Source organism: Puma concolor, chromosome F2 (genome assembly GCF_028749965.1).
Source record: "Puma concolor isolate L17-30 chromosome F2, mPumCon1.1.hap2, whole genome shotgun sequence".
In the NCBI taxonomy this organism is placed as follows: domain Eukaryota; kingdom Metazoa; phylum Chordata; class Mammalia; order Carnivora; family Felidae; genus Puma; species Puma concolor.
Window position 1 is genome coordinate 34,400,927 of NC_141684.1, and position 25,114 is coordinate 34,426,040.

The window sequence follows — 25,114 nt, forward strand, 5'->3', positions numbered from 1 at the left end:
CAACTTCTTTCTGCCTAACCAAAATAAAGTACTTCTTCGAAAAAGACATTAGGAAGTAAAACACTTTTCTACACTGCTCCTGAGTAAAACACCATTTGCTCATTACCTAAAAAATAATAATAAACAGAAAAAGAAACTCTGACACCATTATTTACATGTTTTACAGTTTGTGCTAAGTATATCACAGTTAATCTCAGATTGATGCAGATAATTGTAAACCTGGAACTACGTCATGATACAGTAACACAATTGCTATCTATCTTGATGGCAACCAAGATATCTGAATAATAATTCTAACATTTACATTAGACCAATAATGTTCTCCTACAGTTCTCCAAGCACATCCAGCTCTTTCACACCTTTGCAGATGCTGTTCCATCAAATAGAATAAAATTTACTTTTTTTTTTTTAACTTACTACACTCTTTCAATATTCAAGACCTAGCTCAGATTTCAGCCATCCTGTCTGATCCCCACCACGAGGCAGAGTCAAACATCGACCTTGAGGTTGCACTTCTGAACAATAGATTTTATTGTAATTATTCTTATGTATACAATCTGTCAAGGACCATTCATCTTTTGCCCAACACTGTGATTGTGACACACACTAGGTAATTAATATGTGCCTTCTTAGGCACCATATTAATTTACTTTTCTTCTGAAACAACATATGAAACACGAGAGTATCTTATAGAGGTCTTTAATCTTCTTTAAATGGATGTCTTTAACAAGTTGGTGAATCCTACAGATTCCATCTCAAAATAATGTTTTTAAATGCACAGACTGTAATGTGAGCAAAATATAGGGCAATAGGAGCCAATGAAATACCAAACTGAGTTGAGGTATTTTGAATAAGCAAGAACAATTCAGTATTTCAAGGAAATCTACAGCAGGGAAAAATAAAGATTCTTCTCTAAACATGGTCTAAGATCCTATTAGCTGTATGAGACTAGTGGGATTTTAACACAGACTTCAGAGTTACTATCATGAGTAACTAAAATAACACATGAAGACAACCTAGCTCAAAGTTTCCCCATTCTCTCTTCTCATTTATGTGCTCTTTATGTCTGGGCTTAAACTTGGTTGGCTCTCTTCCTTATAGAAGAAGCATCTGTTCCCCCATGTTCTACATTACCTATGGTACAATGTTTTAGTATTATAGTATTGTCTGAGTGTCTAACCTTTTTATCTTAAAGGAATAAAATTATCAAATACAAAACTAGTATTACTGTATTCTCACTCTTCTTAACTATGATTATTATTCCAGCGTTTAAATTGAAAACATATTTATAAAGCTTTTTTTTAACAACCCAAATCTGTGGGGCACTTGGGTGGCTCAGTCGGTTAAGTGTCCAACTTCAGCTCAGGTCATGATCTCACAGCTTGTGGGTTCGAGCCCTGCATCGGACTCTGTGCTCAGAGCCCGGAGCCTGCTTCAGATTCTGCGTCTCCCTCTCTCTCTGCCCTTCCTCTGGTCACGCTGTCTCTCTCTCTTTCTCAAAAATAAATAAACATTAAAAAAAAAAAGCCCAAATCTGTGAAACTAAACTTAATTTAGGACTTGTTTATCAAAAAAAAAACCTGAAGCATTAAAATAAACATCATTTTAACACTGATTTTCATCAGAGAGTGAATTTAAAGTAGAGCCTTCTACAAGTTTATGGCATGCAGTTATGGAATGTTATCATTGAGTGTAGCCACACACTTTTTTAAGAGTGCTTTTCAAACTGCAGACTACAACCCAGTACTAGGACACAAAATCAATTTAGCTGGCCAAGGCTCACAATTTTTTAATAAAATAGATCAGCACATTGGAAGGAGTGCAAGTAAGCATTTCATGCAAATCTTGTTTCTATTGTGCATTAAAATTTATATGTAGGATGTGTATACTGGGTTATAGTGCAAAATATATTTCTCTTTATGGATGGAAGTTTAAAAAAAGAAGTATGAAAGCCACTGCATTACTAACCAGCCGAGAGAAAGAATTAATGTCCTTTTATGATAAAAGAATAAACATATGCCACATATATGGCCATCCCAGTCACTTAGCACCTTGCTCATCTGAACTTCTATGCAGCTCCCTAAGTGACTATTATAGCCCTAATGTTTATTATGAAATACAAATCAGACCATATCATCCTATGCGTTGTTCCTCCCTTTCTTGGCCAGATGCAGAGGCACCAAAACATCAAACAATAGGGCATACTCAAGAAATAGTACCTACAGCATTACCAAATAAATAAACAAGACACTAGAGACTAACGACCCAGACATAATGCTTAGCTTTGCTATTTGCAAATATTTTAAAATCGCTTACATACTTCATTTTCACAAATAACTACAAAATTCTCCTCCAAAGTAACAGGAAAAAAATAATGGCAACAGAATATATATAGCAGCACTAATCATAATAACCAAAAATTGGAAAAACCTAATTGATATGCATATCAATAGTAAACAGGTAGATAAACTGTAGTATATTCACATACTAGAGCACCATACAACTATGAGAATGAATGAAATACAGCCACATGCAATCATTTAGATGAATCTCACAAATATTATGTTGAACCAGATGGCACAGATCCGACAGAATATACACAACATGATCCCATTCGTATAAAACATACATTATTTGTACGATCTGTAGTGCTAGGTAAAAGGATGAAGTTACCCTTTGGGGTGGGAAGTAATCTTCCCTGGAAGGGAGTATGAGAAAGAGATACTGGAGGGCTGGTGATGTTCTGCTTCTTGCTCTCAGTAATGATTTCCAGATATGTTCGCTGTCTGGCAGTTCGATGACTTGCGTATTTTCAGTTTGTACACTTTTCACTACATATGTTACGTTTTAATAAAAATTTTACGCGGCAATAAGCACTTTGCTACTTTTATCAATTTTTCTAAATGCATTTTCTGATTAAGCAATCTATCATTCATAATTCTTATTTATATATCCCTTTCTTGAGCCAAAAGGAATTTAAGGCGGTTCAAAGGCACATGACTGAGGTGGTCAATTTTATTTTATTAATTTTTTTTAATGTTTATTTATTTTTAAGAGACATAGGGCACACGTGTGTGCGTGCACGAATGGGGAAGGGGCAGAGAGAGAGAGGGAGACACAGAATCTGAAGCAAGCTCCAGGCTCTGAGCTGTCAGCACAGAGCCCAATGTGGGGCTCGAACTCACAAAGTACGAGATCATGACCTGAGCTGAAGTCAGATGCTTAACCAACTGAGCCACCCAGGTGCCCAACGTGGTCAGTTTTAGACTAGACTGAAGAACATCTAAGTTAGGCCTGGAAACATACCATGTGCAGGAATTCATTCACTCTCTTACCACTGCAGGTCAACTGCTTTGACCAGTCAAGCACCAAAGCGAAGCACATAGCTTACATGAAAACATCTTTATCTATCTCATCCTCAATCTTCAGAAAAAGCAGAAAGACCAAGTGGAATTTTTGAAGTAAAATTAAATTAATAATAACCTCAAGGACCTTTCAATTCCCATTGCCATTTGCCTTCAAAACAAGAAAATCAACCCTTCTTGAGGTCATCAGCTCTCCCTTATGACTTAATAATAGCATGCCAGGACTCTTAGAAATTTCACCTCTGACCCTAGATCTAGCTCCATTGCAAGTTAACATGACTAAGTACAGCCATCACAGAATCATGATACACTCATTCTTATCAACAACAGGTATAAGCATCTCCAAAACATTCTTCTAAGGTACTCTCTATGACCTGAAATATAGAGATTTAGTCTTCTGGAAGAGACGGGAAAGAAAAACTACCCTGCAGTCTTGAAGACTGTAACATGCCATGTTAACAATTAGCGCTTCAAAATGCTGATCCTTGGATTCATGCTTTGCACCTAAAAAGACATAAATAATTTCGCCTGGACTATTGGAAATCTGCTCCATCAGGGGATCTTAAATAAGAGGATCTTAAGGATTCTCCAGAAGCAAATGATCTCTGCAATGGACTCTTGCATGAGGCAGATGACTAACTAAAATAGATAGCTTCCATCCAAAAAGAAAAGGATGATTTTCTGATATTTCTACTCCTCCTTTTTAAAATTATTTTTTTTACTGTTTATCTTAGTTATTATTATCCTTTGGTACTCTACTGGTCAACTAAAGTTTTCTCAATATGCTTTCATATATATTTTCATTGTTATCACATTTTTAATCTCCTTTAGTCTTTCATTGCCACCTAAGAAAATGCAAAAATCTCCCTGTAATCCCACTGATAAAATTTAATAGATGTTCCTTCCTTCTAGACATTTCTGTATTTGAGTCTTTGTCATATTATTAACCCTAACCTTCAGTCTCATAAAAATTAGACCTTGATCCCAAGTCATTTCATCAGCTTCAACAGAATCAACATTACCAAGAGTGAGGACTAAAATTGTAGTTATCCTTGTTTAGTGGCAAATCTTTACCTTTTGGCATCCTGAAATTTCCATCTCATTGCAATAAATGAAAATCAAACGAACTAACAGTAGTAGATGTCCTACTGTTCATATTATAGAGATACCTCTCTTCATGACCACATGGAGAGTCTTCCTAGACTCCTTGCAGTTAGTTAAGTGCCTTGTGACAAGTTCTGGGAACAAGCTGTGAGCAAAAGTGACCAGTCTTATGTAGGTAAGAACAAGTTCTCCATTCTCCATTCTCCATTCTCCATTCTCCCCATTCTCTCTCTTCCTCCACTGGCTAAGTGTTCCAGTTGGCTTACCAAGAACACAGAAGCAGCCTGGATCCCTGAATTGCCACTTTAAAGAGAAGTGTTCTTCTATAATCCTATAAATAAGTGTCAGTCTTTTAGTGGGCCTGTATCCTGGGCTATGACCTTCACAAGTGCTTCTGAGTTTCTTTTCCCCTTTCAGTGAGGTGGGACGGCTAGAGGGGGCTGCAGTCGGGCATTTCCCTTCTCTCACATTGGCTAGGTTCCCTTGAGAACAAAAAGCTCTAGGAGTATTTCAAAATGGTTACTTTTACCCTCCTCCCTGCTGAAAGTGTGACAGAACTGTTCACTGATCTTCACCTTGAGAACCTGGTGAGGTTCCTAGAGGTACAACTCACAAAATTAGAGGGGTACCTGGGTGGCTTAGTCGGTTAAGCATCCGATTTCAGCTCAGGTCATGATCTCACAGTTCGTGAGTTAGAGCTCCGTGTCGGGCTCTGTGCTGACAGCTCAGACCCTGGCACCTGCCTCGGATTGTGTCTCCCTCTCTGCCTCTCTCTCTCTCTCTCTCTCTTTCTCTCTTTCTCAAAAATAAATAGACATAAAAATTTTTTTAAAAAAAAACTCACAAAATTGGGGAGGTTGGGAAGGGTGTTCCCTTACGGCTGGGCTCCCAGGAATTTGTAACTCTTAAGTCAGTCCACACCCAGCCTTCAATAGTTCATCAGTTAATAGTTTAAGTTTTCCTACCAGATCCTAGTTCCAATAGTTTCTGCTCCCAGTAAGCTGTGGTTCTTTATTTGCCTCTCCCTCCACATGGCAGGGCACTGATTTGCCCTGTGATCTCAATTATACGATAGATGTTGAGTTGTTGATTTTCAATTTGTTCAGCTTTTTCTTGTTGTGAGGATGACAGTAACAACTTCCAAACTCTTTCCATGTCAAAGAGGAAACCAGAAATCTCCACAATATTGATTTTCATTGTTTACCAGCATGTCTTTTTCCCGCTTGAATGAGAAATATTTGTGAGAGCAGAAACCATAGTCCTTTTATCTCTGAATTCCCAGTAATCTGCACAGTGTGAGAATTCTTCAGGGCTCAATCATGGACCTTCTTATCTGCTCTTCTTCACACACTCACACACTCTCTAAGTTCTCTTCTCTATTCTTTTAGCTTTATGTACCACGTGGACAACAGCAAAAGTTATAACTCCAGTCAATCCAAATTCTCCTTCAAAACAAGCCAATTTATAGCATCTTAAACATAAAAAAGTTTAAAACTTAAGTTCCTGTGGCTAGTGCTAACCTGTTTGTCCTTTCCCCTTCTTGATCACAGTTAATGGCATCACCACCCAATTAGTTCCTCCAATCAGAAATCAGGCTCCTTGGCTCTTTTCTCTTCCTTACTAACTTCCTCCATATCTATGACACTAATAATGTATCCCCATTCCACTCCTCTTCATTTTCACCATAATCAGCCTAGTGCAAGTCATCATAATTCCTACAAGTCTTTCAGAAAAGCTTCCTTACTGCTCGGTCCACTTCTATTCTCAGTCACTCTAGCCATAGACTAGCCAGATTGATCTTTGTACACAAAGTAAATCATGTCACACCCATGTTTTAAAGTTTCCAATTATTTTCCTTTTATACTGACACAGATCCAAACTCTATTATTCTCTATAAAAACACTGCCTTCTCTGAGTCCTACCTCTGGAACCTCGTCTCCCACTACACTCCATCTTGCCCGCTGAATGACAGCCACACTGGTCCTCCTTGTCCCTCAAATCCTTTGCTACTAAAAAATGTTCACATAGGATGTTCTCTGTGCTTAAAACACTCCTCCTCTTAGCACTGTTTCCTATTAAAAGACTTCATAATCAAAGAGAAGTACAATATTAAATGGCTGTTTGATTCAAATGACTAAAATTTTAGATTTTCCTATTTCCGAGGTATATTTATTACTATGTTACAACATGAATAAAATTGTTATTACATGAAAATTCAAAACAAACTAATCCAATTGATCAGTTTTAATTAATCTGTATTTGAAAACTTTCTAACTCAATTTGATATTATGGTAGATATTGGGAACAATAAGTTACATTAACAGTTGCATTACAAAGAATTTAACATTTTTCTTTCCTACTAGGCCCATCCTTCATTACTCAGGGACTTGTTTTACACTTTACATACAACCGACATTATATTGCCTTTATAGAAATTTTCCCTCATTTTGATGCTGATGCGAAAAAAAAATAGTGAAAAAAAGAGAAAGTAAAATTAAAATTATTTAATTTGTATAATAAGGAATTTCCACAAAGGCTGAATGGAATGACACCTGAAACATGGATCAATTGACTTTCTATGCCTTAAAACTGATTCAAAGTCAGAGTTGGACACACTGGTCTAGTTATACCTACAATTTCACATGAATTACCCATATCAAAATTAGTAAGTCTTCCTGTTATATTAAAGAACTACAAAATAAACTCCAAAAACACAGACTTCAAGAAACTTACATTATTATAGCTTTGAATGACCACAAAATGAGACTTCTATAAATTCATAAAAATGAAATTACTGTTCAAAAATTATCAGATGTTTAATACTATCTGATAAAATATCTACTTAGTTATTCTACTATGAAGATGTTTATATGGAGTATGAAGAAACATAAGTCCTACTTTTTATGTATTAAATGAATACCTGGAATTCAGCTCTTGGAAATAATTTTATGGATGAATGAATACAAAGTAAGCAGACAGGAAGTTGTCCCATTCAAATGGTAGCCAAAGAGAGAAAAAAATTAGACGACTCAGAAAGAAGTCTTAGAACTCGGGAAGATGAATTAGAAGAGAAGATTCACAAGTAATCCTGGTCTATGGATCAGAAAGGTAAAAGGAAAGCTTCTGGAAAATTATATACCAAAATTCTTCAGCATAACAGAAGTGTAAGATGAGGAAGGTAACTATTGAGAGAATCTACTGATTCTGAATTTTTAAAACGGTATAAATCACAGATCAGTAAGAAGAATTAGTTGCCCAAGATACTTTAATGGAAATAATACCTAAAATCAATAATTAAATTTTAAAACATCCAAAAGTGCAAGTCTTTTCTCCTACCATCTTCCTACCTAAATAATCAAAGCAAATGGAATTATATTTATTACTGAAGTAAAGCTATGTCTTTTAGGTTTGACTTCACCTTTGTTTATGCCAATCAAATGTCACTTTATTTCAATAATCAGACATCACTGCTTAAAGTTATGACCAAATATTTTGTTGAATGCCCAGTGTAATCTACTAAATAATATAACTTAATCCTGATTACTTTCTGAAACTCACAAATAAGATACATAACTGAAGCAATTTAATACTGAAGCAAATTTGGATCTAAGTATATTTTGATAGTAATTTTACTATTTTACGATGTTTCAGTACCTTAGAGAAAATCAGCAAAATAATGACATATGTCATTTTAATGCAACTTTTGATTAGAAAACAGTTTCCTAAATTCATTGCTATTCCTTGTAACACAGTATTCTTATGTCATAAAAGACAAAACATGTAAAAATCAGTTATGAAGAAATGTTTACTGAGTTCCTCTTACAGATAAGGCATTCTGCTAGATTCCAAAGATAAAAGAGTAGTCAAGACAAACACAGGTCTTGATTTCACCTAGATTAAATACAGCAATAGTTCCAAATTTAGACCTACATATACAGTAGTCTACCCCCTTATCCTCAGTCTCTCTTTCCATGGTTTCAGTTACCCACAGTCGACTGTGGTCTGGAAGCAGAGGATCCTTCTGATGTATCCTCAAAGTCAACAGTCCTATGTCGCAGGACCTATATCCTTCACCTCATGTTATCTCATCACGTATGCATTTTATCAACTCACATCATCACAAGAAGAGTATTGTACAAGATACTTTGAGAGAGAGAATCCACATTTACATAAATTTTATTACAGCATATTGTTATAATTGTTCTATTTTGTGATTAGTTATTGCTGTTTATCTCTTACTGTGCCCAATGTATAAACTAAACTTTATCATAGGTATGTATGTATAGGAAAAAAAAAAAACAGTAAATTTAGGGTTTTTGTGCTATCCGCAATTTCAGACATCCACTGGGGGTCTTGAAACATATCTGCAGAAATGGGTGAGGGGAACTACTGTAAACTATTAGAAGTAGTATACTGCAACATAACCTTAGGTCAGCTGAAACTAAAACACTGACAAAATTTTAAATAAAATGCATCTGAGGTCATATAAAGTGAATGAGGGGATTACCCTCATCCAGAACAAGACAAGAAGACATTTATCCTCCAGTTTGCATTATAGGCAAACATGAACGTCTCTGAATATTTCATCTTAGGGCTCCTAATAGACATGTCATCCTCTCCTAGAGTTCATGTCACTTCTCAGTCTGCCCATTGCTGCAACCAAACCATCTTCTTCGTAAACATAACTCCCACTTTAAAAAAGCACAGAGGCTAAGTGTAAGAGCATGTCTCAGTAAGATGGCAATTACCATGGAGAGATTGGAACTTAATTAAATATGTGTCATTCTCACATTCTCAAAGTTACTTCCACTTGCCAGTATAAATAATATTGCTTGCACAAAGTTGAAAAGGCATGCGTGAACAATTTTTTAAAGAATGTTTTCTATTCCACTAACAACTAAACTAAATGGACCTGACCTTGTTTTTAATGTTTCAGGTCAACGTGAGAATAAATTGCTGCACTTCCCAAAGTATGTTGATAACGTAATGAAATGTTCAGTGAAAACAGAATTAAGTGGTCAAATATGTCAACACTGTATGTTCTAACACCCTTTGGAGAACATTTAGACACTGAGAAGTATTACAATAACGAAAACTCCTTGACCTTTTTTTTTTTTAAATTTTTTTTTTTTTCAACGTTTTTTATTTATTTTTGGGACAGAGAGAAACAGAGCATGAACGGGGGAGGGGCAGAGAGAGAGGGAGACACAGCATCGGAAACAGGCTCCAGGCTCTGAGCCATCAGCCCAGAGCCTGACGCGGGGCTCGAACTCACGGACCGCGAGATCGTGACCTGGCTGAAGTCGGACGCTTAACCGACTGCGCCACCCAGGCGCCCCGCCTTGACCTTTTTTTAAAAGAACCTTTCCAAAACTATTTGACCAAAGGCGGAATTTGGGGGTTAATACTTCTTAATGTCCTCTGGGTTATTTTTGAAAGAAACACACCTTATACTATATTGCATAATTGGAGAAAGATGTTTTACTGGAAGAAAGACGTTTTACTGGACAAATACAGTTTACATTATTTATACTAAAACTGAGGGGAGAATTACCTCTCTTCGTTTTTACTACCCTATAAACTGTCTTGTTTTCTTTTTAGATTTCCACGGGATAATTAAAGGTGAACGTGTCAAACTCATACCCTAACAATTTTCGTTTCTGAGGAGGAATATTCCAAGGGCAGCATTTTAACACATACTCTTCAGTATGCTATGCTATCAGAGAGAATATTGAGTCTATACAGATCAGCTTACTTACGTCTGGGGCTCCTTTTCATTTTGCTGTTTTTGCTGGGGCTGAAGAACGTTATTTACCAGTTCAGTGATCCCACTAAAGGGAAACCACCTGTTTAAATAAGCAAATAATGTGACTGAATAACCAAATGAATAACAATGTAGGTCAAATGTTTTCTTATCCACACTAATAAAAATACACAGGCACAAAAGCTACAGCCAATGGAAATGGGAGCTCCAGTTATCATCCAGGCAGTCAGATGTAGGGAAATTAAGTTGGAACACTTAACCAGTCCACAAGCAGGCAGCAAAAAACTACATCCGGTCAAAATGTGGATGAAGTAAGAAGCTGCAGGCAGCTCTCTTACAAGCCAGAGAGTCAGAAAGCAGAGGACACACTAGCTGCAGCCTATCCAGTATTAGGGTAAGCTAATACCATCCAAGGTGCGGGAAGCAGGATACGGCAAAGGTACAGAAATCAAGCCTACTGCACTCTGAATACATTTACTTACTGCGTCGGTTGTGGTTTGGGCTCTTCTTTGACCCTAAAAAGATAAGTTTGCACAACTGAGTGCACTGTACTAAGAAGAAACTTCTATCTACAATTTGTGGTCATATAAAAATGAAAACTGAGGTTTGTTACACAGAAAAGGTTAGTGCTTTGCTACATATTGGAATTATACATGTCAATGAAGCTGACACAAAAGAAAGAGTTGAATCACTTGTGCGTAATAGAGGACCGATATTACAACTCTACCACTGCTTTAATGATTCCATGATTTAGGACTCAAGTTCTCTGAATATTTTTATTAATACTGATACTGACGCTTTTAAAAGACTTACTTTAAAGCACCATTTTAAACACAGTTACATTTGGTTTACTGAAGATAAATAGATTTCCTCTTTATTTTTTAAATTTCTTCCTTAAAAAATTGAAGTAAAAGCATATTTTAAATAAAATGTACAATTTTATAAATGTATTTTAAAAGCCTTACAAATGAATTTAATTACTGCTTAAAGGAGCAGATAAAAAGGTTGGGGGTTAGGTATCCAATCTAACTAAAAACAGCTACTAACATAACTATGTACATTAAATTTTAAATATTTATAAGCTACAGTAAATTATTCATATAAGATAGCAGACTAAAAATGCATTTAAACTATAATCAACTCAGTGCTTCACTGAAATAGCACTGGATACTTAAAAGGCAGAGAAAGATCAGACCCAAGGGTAGTAGATTCCTCTGAAATCTGGCTTCCCGCACTTTACCTAAAACTGGTCCTAGACCTATGACTAAACCTATGACCTATGTCCTAAACCTATGACTTGGTGACCAGTTCGTTAGCTTTTCCCTTCCCAAAGAAAGGCTAAAAATTGGATACTGAAATTGGTTACTAAAATCTAGGACTTCCATAAGGAAATTATAGTAACACTGTGCATTAAATTATTTTTAGATCAAATGGATTTTCTTTTCCAGTGTGTTCCTATTTATAATGATATAAGCAATAAATGAAAAGGTATACCCTTATACATTTTTGTGTCCCAAAGAATAAATATAATTGTTAATTATATATCTCTATATTAAACCACAAGGGAATCTCCTATGTTCTCTGCACAAACTTCAAAAAAGTATAATAGTTTTATCCTAGAGCTAAAGCCACATCATTTAGTATTTAACTATAGTCATAAAATGGATTAATAATAAAAGATTGTATTTAACACCAACTATCATATCAACAAGCAAACACAAAAAACTTATAGTGACCCTGGATTCTGTCTAGAAAACTTACTATATTTCCTGGAGAATAAGGTAAAAATCTCTTAACATTTTAGAACAAAATAGGTCCCAAAGAAAGGTTACCAGATCAGCTCATCATACTGGAGAACAATGCAAGATTACCCTTCACCAAACGATATGTATATAAAAACAATAAATATTTAAATAGATAAATATGTAAATGAGAAAAATATTGTTCAAGAATTCCTGGGTGATCTCTGCAAGGAATCATGTTGCTTTTAATTACTGACAAAAGTTTTCATCATAAGCAAATGGATATTAATCTACCAATCAGTTCCTAATTTCAAGATCTTAAAAAATTAACAGACAAAAATTTTAATTACCAATTCAGGAATTATTTCTGGGCTTTGTAAAATATCTACATATGAAATATACAAACATTTGCATCAGCTTCCCAAATAAAATGTGTATCATAATGAGGCAGTATAAAGATTTATCCTGTCAGGTGGCCAATAGACACATGAAAAGATGTTCATCATCACTTGCTCTCAGGGAAATACAAGTCAAAACTACAATGTCACATCTGTCTGAATGGCTATAATCAACAACACAAGAAACAACAGGTGTGGCGAGGATGTGGAGAAAAAGGAACACTCGTGCACTGTTGGTGGGAATGCAAACTCTGGAGAACAGTATGGAGGTCCCTCAAAAATTAAAAATAGAACTACCCTACAATCTAGCAGTCACACTACTGGGTATTTGCCAAAAAAAATACAAAAACACTAATTCAAAGGGATATATGCACCCTGATGTTTACAGCAGCATTATCTACAGTAGCCAAATTTTGGAAGCAGCCCAAGCGTCCATCAACAGATGAATGGATAAAGAAGATATGGTGAGTATGTGTATATATACATATATATAATGAAGTATTATTCGGCCATAAAAAAGAATAAAATTGTGCCATTTGCAATGACATGGATGGAGCTGGTGAGTATAATGCTAAGCAAAATAAGCCAATCAGAGAAAGACGAATACCATATGATTTCACTCACATGTGGAATTTAAGAAACAAGACAAATGAGCAATGTAGAAAGAAAGAGAGAGAGAGACAAACCAAGAAACAAACTCTTACCTGTAGAGAACAAACTGATGGTTAGCAGAGGGGAGGAGGGTGGGAGCATGGGTTAAATAGGTGATGGGGATTAAGGAGTGCACCTGTGGTGAGCATCGGGTGATGTATGGAATTGTTGAATTACTGTATTGTATACTTGAAACTAATATAACACTATGTTAACTAGCTGGAATTAAAATTAAAACTTAAAAAGAAACAGATTCTTAATTACAAGAGAACTAATGGTTACCAGAGGCAAGGGGAGTGTTGTATGGAATTGGTGAATCGCTATACTGTACACCCGAAATTAATAAAACACTATGTTAAAAATTTTTATTTTTATCCTGTCTTTAAAAATGCCTGAACAAAATTAAAATTTACCCAGATTCCTTCATTTCGAAGTGTGTATGAGCGGCTTCCAGATTCCAGTCTGAGACACAAAGAGCTTGGAAATCATCACTCCCATCCTTACAACAAGCAAAGAGCTGAACAAAACTGAAAATCAACAATTCTTCTTAGATCTATCAAAGAATTTAAGTCACTGAACAAATTGCTGCCCTGAAAACTAGAGAAACAGACACACGGATCCAGAGTATCACATTTTACCAAAAGTACAAGCCAAGGGGCAGAAGCCCACACCTGAAGCTAGCATCTGTAGAAACACTTTTAATTGACCAATTACTAGAGACTCAATGTGGACTGGACTGATAGTTTAAAATTCCAAGGGGTCCCTGCCTTAGTTGTGCCACCACAATTCAATAAATATTATCTCCAGAAGCCCTACCAGTTGCTCACTGTGAAAATCAAAGAAAACTCTCCTCTTACCTCCAGCAAGAGAAGGGAAACGTAACGATTATGAAATAGTCCCAGATTTCTCTACTTCCTTAACAATCCTAAACTCAAGGGAAAATATTTTACCAAAGCCTAAACAATTGGAGTTCTACCAAAACCAAACAAGCCTGAGAAAGACAATTACCTCCTCTAGACTTTGATGTGGGATTAAAAAACAAAAACAAAAACAAAAACAAAAACAAAAACAAAAACAAAAACAACACCAAACTATATCCCCTCTAGCCTTCAACATGGGGCAAGAGAAATATCAACTCAGGATCACCAAAAGACAGAGACTACTGAATGCTTCTCATATGTCAACACCTTACCACCAAAACAATAGAGTTCTTGAATAATGACAGGAGATTACAACTAAAAGAACTAAAGTAAAACCCTAGTTTGTGAGCATAATTTGTTCCAGATTCACGTTTGTAATCCAAAGAACTCACACATCAAAGCGAATTTCAAGAACCATTGTCTCAGTTGTGATCATGTTCAGCAAATACTACTCGTAGTGCAAGACGTCACTCATTTAACAAGTTAAAATGTATTAGATTATGTTTGCTCCCCTTTTGGAACACTCACAGAACAAACTACTCGCAATCCAATGTTTTACTGTACAAGCTTTAGACACTATTTAGTTAAAAGTCTCTAGGGAAACACAAGGGAAAGGAAGTAAGGAAAAGAAAATGCAAATAAGCACAACAGAGGAGAAGATTCTGGGAAGATGATGGAGTAGAAAGCAATAGAACTTTGTCTCCCTACTTGGACAACAATGGTAAAATTTGTCTTGTGTAACAATTTTGGAAATCTGGAGTCCAATGAAGGCTTTCCATTTCAGGAGAAGACTTGAACTACACACTGCAGTTTGGTCAACTTGAGCTCTTAGCATAGTATCAGCCACTCATTCCCCACCTGCCAGACCCAAGGCATGTTGCCGTGCACTCAGTCCTAAAGCAACGTGTACACAGCTTCCAGGAGCAAAGGTAGGTAAAAAGGACTCTGTTCTCTGTCCTCAGATGGTGGACTTCTGACCGCTTCTTATCTCAGAGGTGCAGACAAAAAGGTGGGTGGTTATTGTTGTCCCAACTTTTCATACGGTTGAAGCCCTTGCCCTCTGCCTAAGGCGATTTCCAGGATATTTAAGTGGCTAACATATTTTCCTCTCTCTGTTTTTCCAGTTTTCTTCCTTTGGGAGCCAGACATTAAAGATTGAAACATTCAAAAGCAACTGCATTTATGGGAGAAAGTAAAGTCACTACACATGTCCAGTGAAAGGCCCATGCTTAGCAAAGACCTGAAAAGACCTTAAATTTATAACACAGGATAATCCTCAGCACAGAAACAGCCTACAAACAAACAAACAAAAAAACACAATAAAAGAAAACACTAACAGAAAACAACAAAATCTAGTGAAGAGGGAAAAATCTGAACCCCAGAGTACCACATTATTCGATTCAAATGTCCAATTTGCAATTAAAAAGAAATCATAAGGCATGTAGACCAACAGAAAAGCATTACCCACTCAAAGAAAAAAAGGATAAACAGAAACTGTCTCTGAAAAAGACCTGACAGCAGATCTACAAGACAAAGACCTGAAAACAACCATCTTAAAGATGCTCAAAGAACTAAAGGAAGGTGGGAAAAGTCAAGAAAATGTGTGAAATGTGTGAACAAAATGGAAATATCAATTAAGAGACAGAAAACCTAAAACAAGTGAAAAAGGAAATCTGGAGATTAAAGTACAATAACTGACAAAAAAAATTCACTACAGGGATTCAAACTACAGACTAATATTCAAATGCTACCCTAGCAATGTATACATTCAATAAAATCTCTATCAAAACCTAATGTTTTTTATAGAAACAAAAAAACCCATCCTAAATTCATATGGAATCTGAATTCCTGAATAGCCAAAATAATCTTGAAGGAAAGGAGGGGGACAGAAAGAGAGAGAGAGACAAAGCTGGATGACTCACGCATCTTGATTTCAAAACTTACTACACAGCTATAGATAATCAGTACTGGCATAAAGACAGACATAGACCAACAAAACAAAATAGAAAGCACAGAAATAAACCCTCACGTACATAGCCAAATGGGTTTTTGACAAGGGTGCCTAGACTATTCCATGGCGAAAGGACAGTCTGTTCAGCAACTGGTACTAGGAAAGCTGGATATCCACATGCAAAGAATGCAACCAGACCCTTATTTAACTTATACAAGAATTAATTCAAAATCAAAGAGCTAAATGTAGTATGTAAAACTATAAAATTCTTAGACGATAACATAAGAGCAAAAGCTATCCAACACTGGATTTGTCAACGTTTTATTGGATATGACACCAAAGGCACAAGCAAAAAAAGTCAAAATAGATAAACTGGACTTCACAAAAATCTTTAAATTTTGTGCATCAACAGATATCAACGGAGTAAAAGGCAACCCACACAATGGATGAAAGTGTTTAAAATCATTTATCTGATAAGTGATTAATGTCCAGAATATGCAGAGAACTCTTAAAACTTAACAACAACAAAAGAAAAGGAATTCAGTTCAAAAATAGGCAAAGGACTTGAATAGACTTTTCTCCAAAGACATTTTTGGAGATTTTCTCCAAAAATAGACTTTTCTCCAAATGGCCAATAAGTACATGAAAAGATGCTCAACCTCACTAATCATTAGAAAAATGCAAATCTAAACTATTGGGAGATACAACCTCACACTCATTGGGATACCTACTATTGAAAAAAAAAACAAAATAAGAGGTGTTGGTAAGGATTTGGAGAAATTGGAACCCTTGTGCATTGTTGATGGGAATGCAAAATAGTATAGTCACTGTGGAAAACAGCATGGTGTTTCCTCAAAAGATTAAAAATTATTCTATGACTTAGCAATTCCACTTCTGGGTGTATAATAGGGTCTCAAAGAGATAGTTGTACACCCATGTTCATAGTAGCATTATTCACAATAGCTATAACATGCACACAACCCAAGGATCCATCAATAAATAAATGGATAAGCAAAACATAGTGTGTGTGTATATATATATATAGGGGTACAAATTAAACAGTTAGGAAATTCCGACAGATAACTACAACCTGGATGAAACTTGAGGACATTATGCTAAGTGAAACAAACCAGCCACGGAAAGATAAATACTGTATTATTCTATTTACATGAGGTACTTAGGGTAGTCGGATTCATAGAGGCAGAAAGTAGAATGGTGGTTGCCAGAGGCTGATGCGAAGGGGAAAATGGGGAGTCCTGTTTAATGGGAATACAGGTGCAGTTTTACAAAATGGAAACCACTCTTGAGATGGATAGTTGCGATGGTAGTATATTATAAATGTATTTGATATCACTGATCTGTGCACTTAAAAATGGCTAAGATACTACATTTTATGTCTGTGCATTTTACCAAAATTAGAAATATTGGTCAAAAATATAAGGACAATAGAAGAAATTTTAGCCTCTGACACCACAGCTACACCAAACAGTAAATAGAGCCTAACTCCTAGCCAAGTAAATATAAAACCTAACACTAAAGGGCTCTCTACCTACATTCCTTTTACACAATAAACCTTGTCTAGTTTTCAACAAAATACAAAGCATACTAAAAGGCAAGAAAAACACAGTCTGAAAAGACAAAGCAGAATCAAAACCAGAGTCAGATATAGCGGAGATTTTAGAATTATCTTACTGGGAAGAATAACTATAATCTATGCTATATGTATAACTATATCTATATTAAGTTATATATATATATTAAGTTATATATATAACTATAACTATATATATAAGTTATATATATAACTATAATCTAAACTATAATTAGAGTCAAGGGCTCTAATGGAAAAAGTGTACAACACATAAGAACAGATGAGTTGTATGAGCAGAGAGATGGAAAGTTTAAGAAAGAATGAAAAGGAAATGCTAAAAATCAGTAACACTGTAACAGAAATGAAGACCTTTGCCTTTGATGGACTCATCAGTAGACTGCACTCAGCTGGGGAAAATATCAGTGAACTTGAAGACATGTCAATAAAAACATTCAAAACCGAACGGCAGGGGTGCCTGGGGGGCTCAGTCGGTTGAGTGTCTGACTCTTGATTTCAGCTCAGGTCAGGATCTCATGGTTGGTGGGATAGAGCCCCACAGCAGGCTCCTCGCTGACAACACAGAGCCTGTTTGGGATTCTCTCTCTGTCTCTCTCTCTCTGCCCCTCCCCTGCTTGTGCACTCATACATTCTCACTCTCTCTCTCAAAATAAATAAACATTTTTTTAAAAACCCTGAAAGACAAAGAGAGAAAAGACAGGAATAGATGAAACAGAATGTCCAAGAACTGTGGGACAATTACCAAAAGGTGTAACATTTTGTAATTACCAAAGGGTGTAACATGGAACACCAGTAGGAGAAGAAAGAAAGAAACACAAGAAATATCTGAGGTAATGATAACTGGGAATTTTCCAAAATTAACGACAGACACCACAGCTACACATCCATTAAGCACAAGGAATACCAAACAGGATTAATATTTTAAAAATGTACAACTAGGCAAATACTATTTAAACTGGGGGGGGGGAAGGAGTAGATTTTGAAAGAAGGCAGAAGGAAAATACACATTTTACCTATAGGGAAACATATAAGAATTATACCAGACTTCTCTTCAGAAACCATGCAAGCAAGAAGAAAGTAGAGTGAAATATTTAAAGTGTTGAAAGAAAAAACCACCAACCAATAATTCTGTATCCAGTGAAATTATCTTTAAAAGGCCAGGTGAAATAACTACTTTCTCAGACAAGCAAAAATTAAGAGAATTTGTCATCAATAAACCTGCCTGGCAAGGAATATTAAGAGGAGGAAGAAAATGATAAAGGTTGAAAACCCACATCTACATAAAACTAAGAAGAGCATTAGAGAAGGAATAAATGAAAGTAATATAAAATCTTTTATTTTTTCCTATTCTTAATTGATCTAACTGGTAAGTGTCTTCTCAGTAATAACAATAACATTGTGTTTGGTAATTACAGCTTATGGATAAGTGAAATGAATGACAGCAATTTTTAAGGTACAGGAGGGAAGAATGGGGAATACTCTGTTATAAAGTACTTGTACTATCCCTGAGGTGGTATAGTGTTATCTGAAAATAGACTTAGATTAGTTGTAAATGTACAATGAAAACTCTTCAGCAACCGCTAAAAACATTTTTATAAATGAAGTACAATTCATATGCTGAGAGGAGAAACAATGGAATCAAATCATATAAAATGCTGACTTTAAACAAGAAAAGGAAGAGAAATAAAGGAAGAAGAAGAGGAAGAAGAAGGGGGGAAGGGGAGAAGAAGGGGGAAAGGAGGGGGGAGGAGAAGAAGGAGAAATAAAAGAACATAGGCAATGAATGGAATAGTTATAAATATAGTAACTATCAATCCAAATATATCAATAATCGCTTAAATGTGAATATCTAAATATATCAATTAAAAGGAAGACACTGTCAAAATAGACTAAAAAACAAGCTAACAATGTGCTATCTACAAGAAACTCACCTTAAATGTAAAGCACCGATAGAATAAAAGTAAAGGAATGAAGAAAGATATACCATGCTAACACTAATTTTAAAAAGCTGAAACATTATATTACCTTCAAACAAAGTTAATTTCAGAACAAGGAATTTATCAGGGATAAACAGGGACATCCCATAATGACAAAGGGGTGAATTTTCCAAGAACACATGATATCCTTAATGTGTAGGTGCCTAACAACAGAGTGTAAAAATATGAGAGGCAAAAATTGATAGGCCTGCCACAAGAAACAGACAAAGCCACTGTTACAGTTAAAGACTTCACACTTCAATCAGTAATTGACAGATCGAGCAGACAGAAAATCAGTAAGGACACACCTGAATGACTAGCATCATCGATAAAATGTATCTAACTGACATTCTCTAATACATCATCCAATAGCACCAAAATACACATTACTCTCAAGCTCAAATGGAACATTTATCAAGATATACCACATTGTGGCCCTTACACTCTCTTTAACAAATTTAAAAGAATACAAATCATAAAAGTATGTTATGAGTTCACAATGAAATTAAACTAGAAATCAATAAAACTGTAGTGGAAAATCCAAAAATAGCTAGAGACTTAACACCCGGGTCAAAAAAGAAGTCTCAAGAAAATTTTGAAGTATTTTGAACTAAATGAAAATGAAAAGCAATCTATCAGAATGTATGAAAACTTTCACATTGGATGCAAAAGAAAAGATCTAAAATCCATAAAGCAAGATTCCATCTTAGAAACTAGAAAAAGAAAAATGAATTAAATCTAAAGGAAAACAAAGAAAAGAATAAAAATAAGAGCACAAATCAACAAAATTTAAAATAGGAAACCAACAGTCAAAATCAAAACCTGCTTTTTTGTGAAGACTAATAAAATGATGGATGAACCCTTAGCTAGGCTAGTCAAGAAAAAGAGAGAAGACACAAATTACTAATATCAGAAATGAAAGACAGTCCATCACTACAGATCCCATGACATTAAAAAGATAACAAAGAAATATTAAGAAAAACTCTATGCTCAGAAATTCAATAACTTTGAGGAAATGGACCATTTCCTTAAAAGAGAACTATCTACAAAAGTTCGCACCAGAAGAAATAGGTAATCTGAATAGGTCTAACATCTATTAATGTAATTGAATCAATAGTTAATAACCTTGCAAAACAGAAATCACCAAAGACTACATGGTTCCATTTGTGAACTCTACCAAACATTTAAATGGGAAATTATACCAATCCTCTACAATCTCTTTCAGAAAAGGAAGCTAAGAGAACACTTTCCAACTCAGTCTCTTAGAACAGTATCACCGTAATATAAGAAACAAAGACATTGAAAGAAATGAAAATTACAGACCAATATCTTTCACAAACACAAATGCAAGTATATTCTACAGCATATTAGCAAATCAAATCCAACAAAGTATAAAACTATTGCACACCATGACCAACTTGGATCTATCCCAGATATGCTGGTTCAATACTCAAAAATCAGTTAGCATAATCCATCAATATCAAAAGGTTAAAGAAGAAAAATCATATATCATATTTGACAAAATCTAACAGCCATTCATAATAAAAGCTCTCAACACACTATGAATTGAGGATATTTCCTTAATTTTGACAAACATAAAAAGTTACCACTAGCTTACTATCATTAAGTAAGTTGATAAAGTGTAAGTTTTAATGATGATAAGTAAGTTTAATGATGATAAAGTGTAAGTTTTCCCCTTAAGATCAAGGAGGAATTGACTACACAGATCAAACAAATTAATTCTTAGGGTGTTGGAACTGTTCTAAATGATATTGCATAGCTGTATACATGCTTCTATGTATTTGTAAACACCCACAGAACTACATACAGCACAAAGAGTAAACCTTAATGTATGCACATTTTTAGAAATCAACCACAAGGGCAAGGGAATCCTAGGAAGAAATGCAGAATGTGACAAATGAATCCAAATCTGTTTGGAGAATGTGGATAACAAACCTCACTAACAAGGATTCAGAAAAAATTGCTGCCCTAAGTAACAATGGGACAGGTTATTTTAAGTAGATATTTCCAATGCTAAGGACAAAAAGAACTATATTTAAACATTGTACTCTAATTGGCAAATTTGTTTTCACACTGCACAGGTTAGCAACTCTGAAACTATTGTACACGTACACAGGAGTTAAACAACTAAATAAATTCTAGATAATGAGAGCCAGCTTTCTCACTGTCATAAAAAAGAAATGACAAATAAGAGGAGGCTAAAATGAATGGACCCTGCCTACAGTGCTGGATTTAGAGTCAAAGATATTAGTCTGAAGTTATGCATGTTTACATTTTATAGGCAGAGATGACAGATGATGATGATGATAGATAGATAGATAGATAGATAGATAGATAGATAGATAGATAGATAGATAGATAGATAGAACCTATAAATGTAATTAATATACTAGAGCTAAAAACTCCCCAAAACTGCCCCAATGATAGGGTTTTATTTGTTTGTTAGAATGGGTTGAATCCTTTCAATTCTGGTAAAAAATTATCAAATTGCAAACCAGACAGACAAGTGGTAATGGACTTCTGTCAGCAGTCCTGAAAACCTGAATCCTCAGGCAACGAAGAAAGCAAAGAAGCAAATTAACCCCAGAAGGCTCAAGAATTGGCAGCACCAGGTATCTCTAGAAATGGAGAGTAAAAGCAGGACTAAAAACAAGTTGAAAGTCTCTTAAGAACATAAGATAAGGGGGCGCCTGGGCGGCTCAGTCAGTTAAACATCCGACTTCGGCTCAGGTCATGATCTCACGGTTCATGAGTTTGAGCCCCACGTTGGGCTCAGCGCTGACAGCTGGGAGCCTGGAGCCTGCTTCAGATTCTGGGTCTCCCTCTCTCTCTGCCCCTCCTTTGCTCATGCTCCGTCTCTGTCTCTCTCTGTCTCTCTCTCTGTCTCTCCCCCCGCCCACACACACACACATAAATAAACATCTAAAAAATGGAAGAAAAAAAAAAAAGAACACAAGATTAGGACCCAGATTCCCTCACTCACTCCATGCCTCTCCCTAACCTCAGCAGAAGCTTAAACAAGCCTCTCTGGAGAGGGTAAAACAGAATGAATAAACTAGGGGATACCAGGCAGAGGTGAGTCATAGCAGAGGCAATATACCGAACACAGACAAATTAAATGAAATCTTACGTAATGAATGTTAAGACTCTAGCTTTTTCCCCAACATGGCCCCAGAGCATCAGCAGGCAGGCATGTGCCCTCTTGCATGAAGTCCGCAAGATTCTGCTGAGAAATCTAATTTGGTCAAGAGGAAGGAACTGGGCTCCCCAACAATGCAGCCCAGCTACCTCACAGACTATGTTATTGTTGATCTTAGTAGGGAAACAATATCTAAAGAAAGAGGAGGCTGAGGATATTATAAAAACATTAAAATTAAGCCCCCAAATATTTATATCAGAACCACAAAAATGGGAAGAAAGGGCAAAGAAAACAGATTACATAGTAAAAGACTTCTACTTTCTATTATAAACATAAAATGAAATAATAAGACAGAACAGAGGCCACTTTCTCACAGCATCTACCTAAACCATCAGCACTTAAAGCTGCTAATAACACCACCTGCCCCCATCTACTCAGGATCCCCCTTTAATCTGTACCTCAGTCACTCTGATTCTCTTTTAGTCCCTAAAAAGGGCTGTGCACCTTTCTATGTAAATACCTAGAAATATCCAGGGGAAAATATGAACATTTTCAATAACAACCACATAATTTCCTATTTAATGCCATTTATTTTTACATTTGTGTACATCTATAAATGTGCTAATTTTTTTTTCTTTTTGTTATTTTACTGAAAGCAACAGATCAGTGTATTAGAAACTAGGGCTCCTAGACTCTAGCTGTCACTGCCTTTGCCTATGAGAAGGAGCCACTCATGACGACTTGGAATACTTATGGATAATGGGAGATAACATTCATCAAACTGTTAGTCAATAAGGTGGTTGTCAATGAACGCTGAAGTCCTTTCCATATTAGAGTTAGTCCACAAATGTTACATAATCGATCTGGATTATATATGTGGCAACTTTTCAGTGCCAAATTGTTTTCCCCCTGACACTAAAGATGTTCCTTCACTGCCAGATGGTATTTGCTCAGAAAATTCAAGCTTAATTTTTTTCTGAGTTATATACACACGCGCGCACACACACACACACACACACACACACACACACACACAGAGGCTCTGCGCTGAGCATGGAACCTGCTTAAGACTCTCTCTCTCTCTCTCTCTCTCTCTCTCTCAGGTGCCTGGGTGGTTCAGTGTGTTAAGCCTCATACTTTGGCTTGGGTCACAATCTCATGGGGGTCACGATTTCATGTTTCATGAGTTCGAGCCCCCCATCAGGGTCAGCGCTGACAGAATCCTTCGATCCTCCGTCTCCCAGCCTCTCTGCCCCGCCCCGTCTCTCTCCCTCTCTTAAAATAAATAAACATAAAAAAAAAATACTTTCCCTCTGCCCCTCCCCAGCTCCTGCTCACTCGCGCGCGCGCTCTCTCTCTCTCTCTTTAAATTTTTTTTTTAAAAAAGTAATTGTTTCTTCATATATCTTTTCCCAAACTTCTCTCACTACTCAAGGTTATCACTATCAGTTTGGGGTAAAAATCACTTTTCTAACCATTTTATGAGGAAAAACAATTAACAAACTTTTAAAGTAACTCACCTTAAATTCCAAAGCATTAATTTTGTATAAAATAGCTGGTGAAGAATTGTCTCAGGAGAATTGAGGCAGACCTACATCCTATTTCTTAACTATGTTACCTGGTATTTATGTGATCACGAGCAACTTATTTAATTGAGCCTCTGTTTGTAATTTGTAAAACTGTGATAATTCTGGATAAAAAAAACTTAAAAGATTAAACAAAATAGTTGGAAAGTGCCTGGCACATAGTACTTACACAATAAGTGAAAGTACCCTTTTCAAAACTGAATTTCCTTTCAAAGCTAAATTCAAAATATTTAATTGTCTCTGACTTTAAAATATTTACAATTCATTTCTGTGAATATCTTCTCCTAAGGAGGGGAAAACAGATGGATAGCAGAAAGGTTTGGAAAAGAAGCTTTTCATTGCCTATTTTTGTAACTTTTGCATTATATATTTGACAACCCAAGTGAATAAAATTTAAATAAAAATAGTAAGCCACTGTAACCAAAAATATTAATCAAATAAATTCAGTACATAAAGTCCTCATAACTTGATGTAAGTGAGTCCCCTGAATGCAGGGATTATGTCTCATTCATCTATGAGACTCAAGAATTTTGAACAATGCTGGGCATCTAGTAAACATTCAAACACATCGGTAAGAATGGATGCATGGTTGAGACCTCCATCTACATTTTGTTCATATTTATGTGGTTGCAAAAATTAAGACTGAAAATGTCTCTATAGCTACCTAAATTACATAATAGAATATATTGACTTCATTAACTGTGCTATCGGGAAAGCCAAAATAACTGATCACCAAATGATACATTTAATGCCTATACATAGAGGGGTTATCCAAAAAATTCGTTGATTTGCCATAGCATCAAACACTTAAAAATAACTATCATTAATTTCCAGAGATTTATAGAGAAAAGTACATTCCCAAAAATCTAAAAAGTGCTCACAAAAAAT

The 25,114-nt window shown here is 35.7% G+C and overlaps 1 protein-coding gene across 33 annotated transcripts in view; it reads right to left on the bottom strand.

Moving 5' to 3' along the window:
* RIMS2 (regulating synaptic membrane exocytosis 2) overlaps positions 1 to 25,114 on the bottom strand; it is a 614,335-nt gene that overhangs the window by 508,002 nt on the left and 81,219 nt on the right. For 22 of the 33 annotated variants that reach the window (XM_086695426.1, XM_086695432.1, XM_086695406.1 and 19 more), the window contains exons 2-3: positions 10,716 to 10,748; positions 10,229 to 10,315 (exon numbers count right to left, since the gene is read on the bottom strand). The exons of the other annotated variants lie outside the window; for them this stretch is intronic. In XM_086695426.1, coding sequence (XP_086551552.1) covers positions 10,229 to 10,315; positions 10,716 to 10,748 — 120 coding nt within the window. The remainder of the gene's footprint in view (positions 1 to 10,228; positions 10,316 to 10,715; positions 10,749 to 25,114) is intronic. 33 annotated transcript variants of the gene reach the window in all.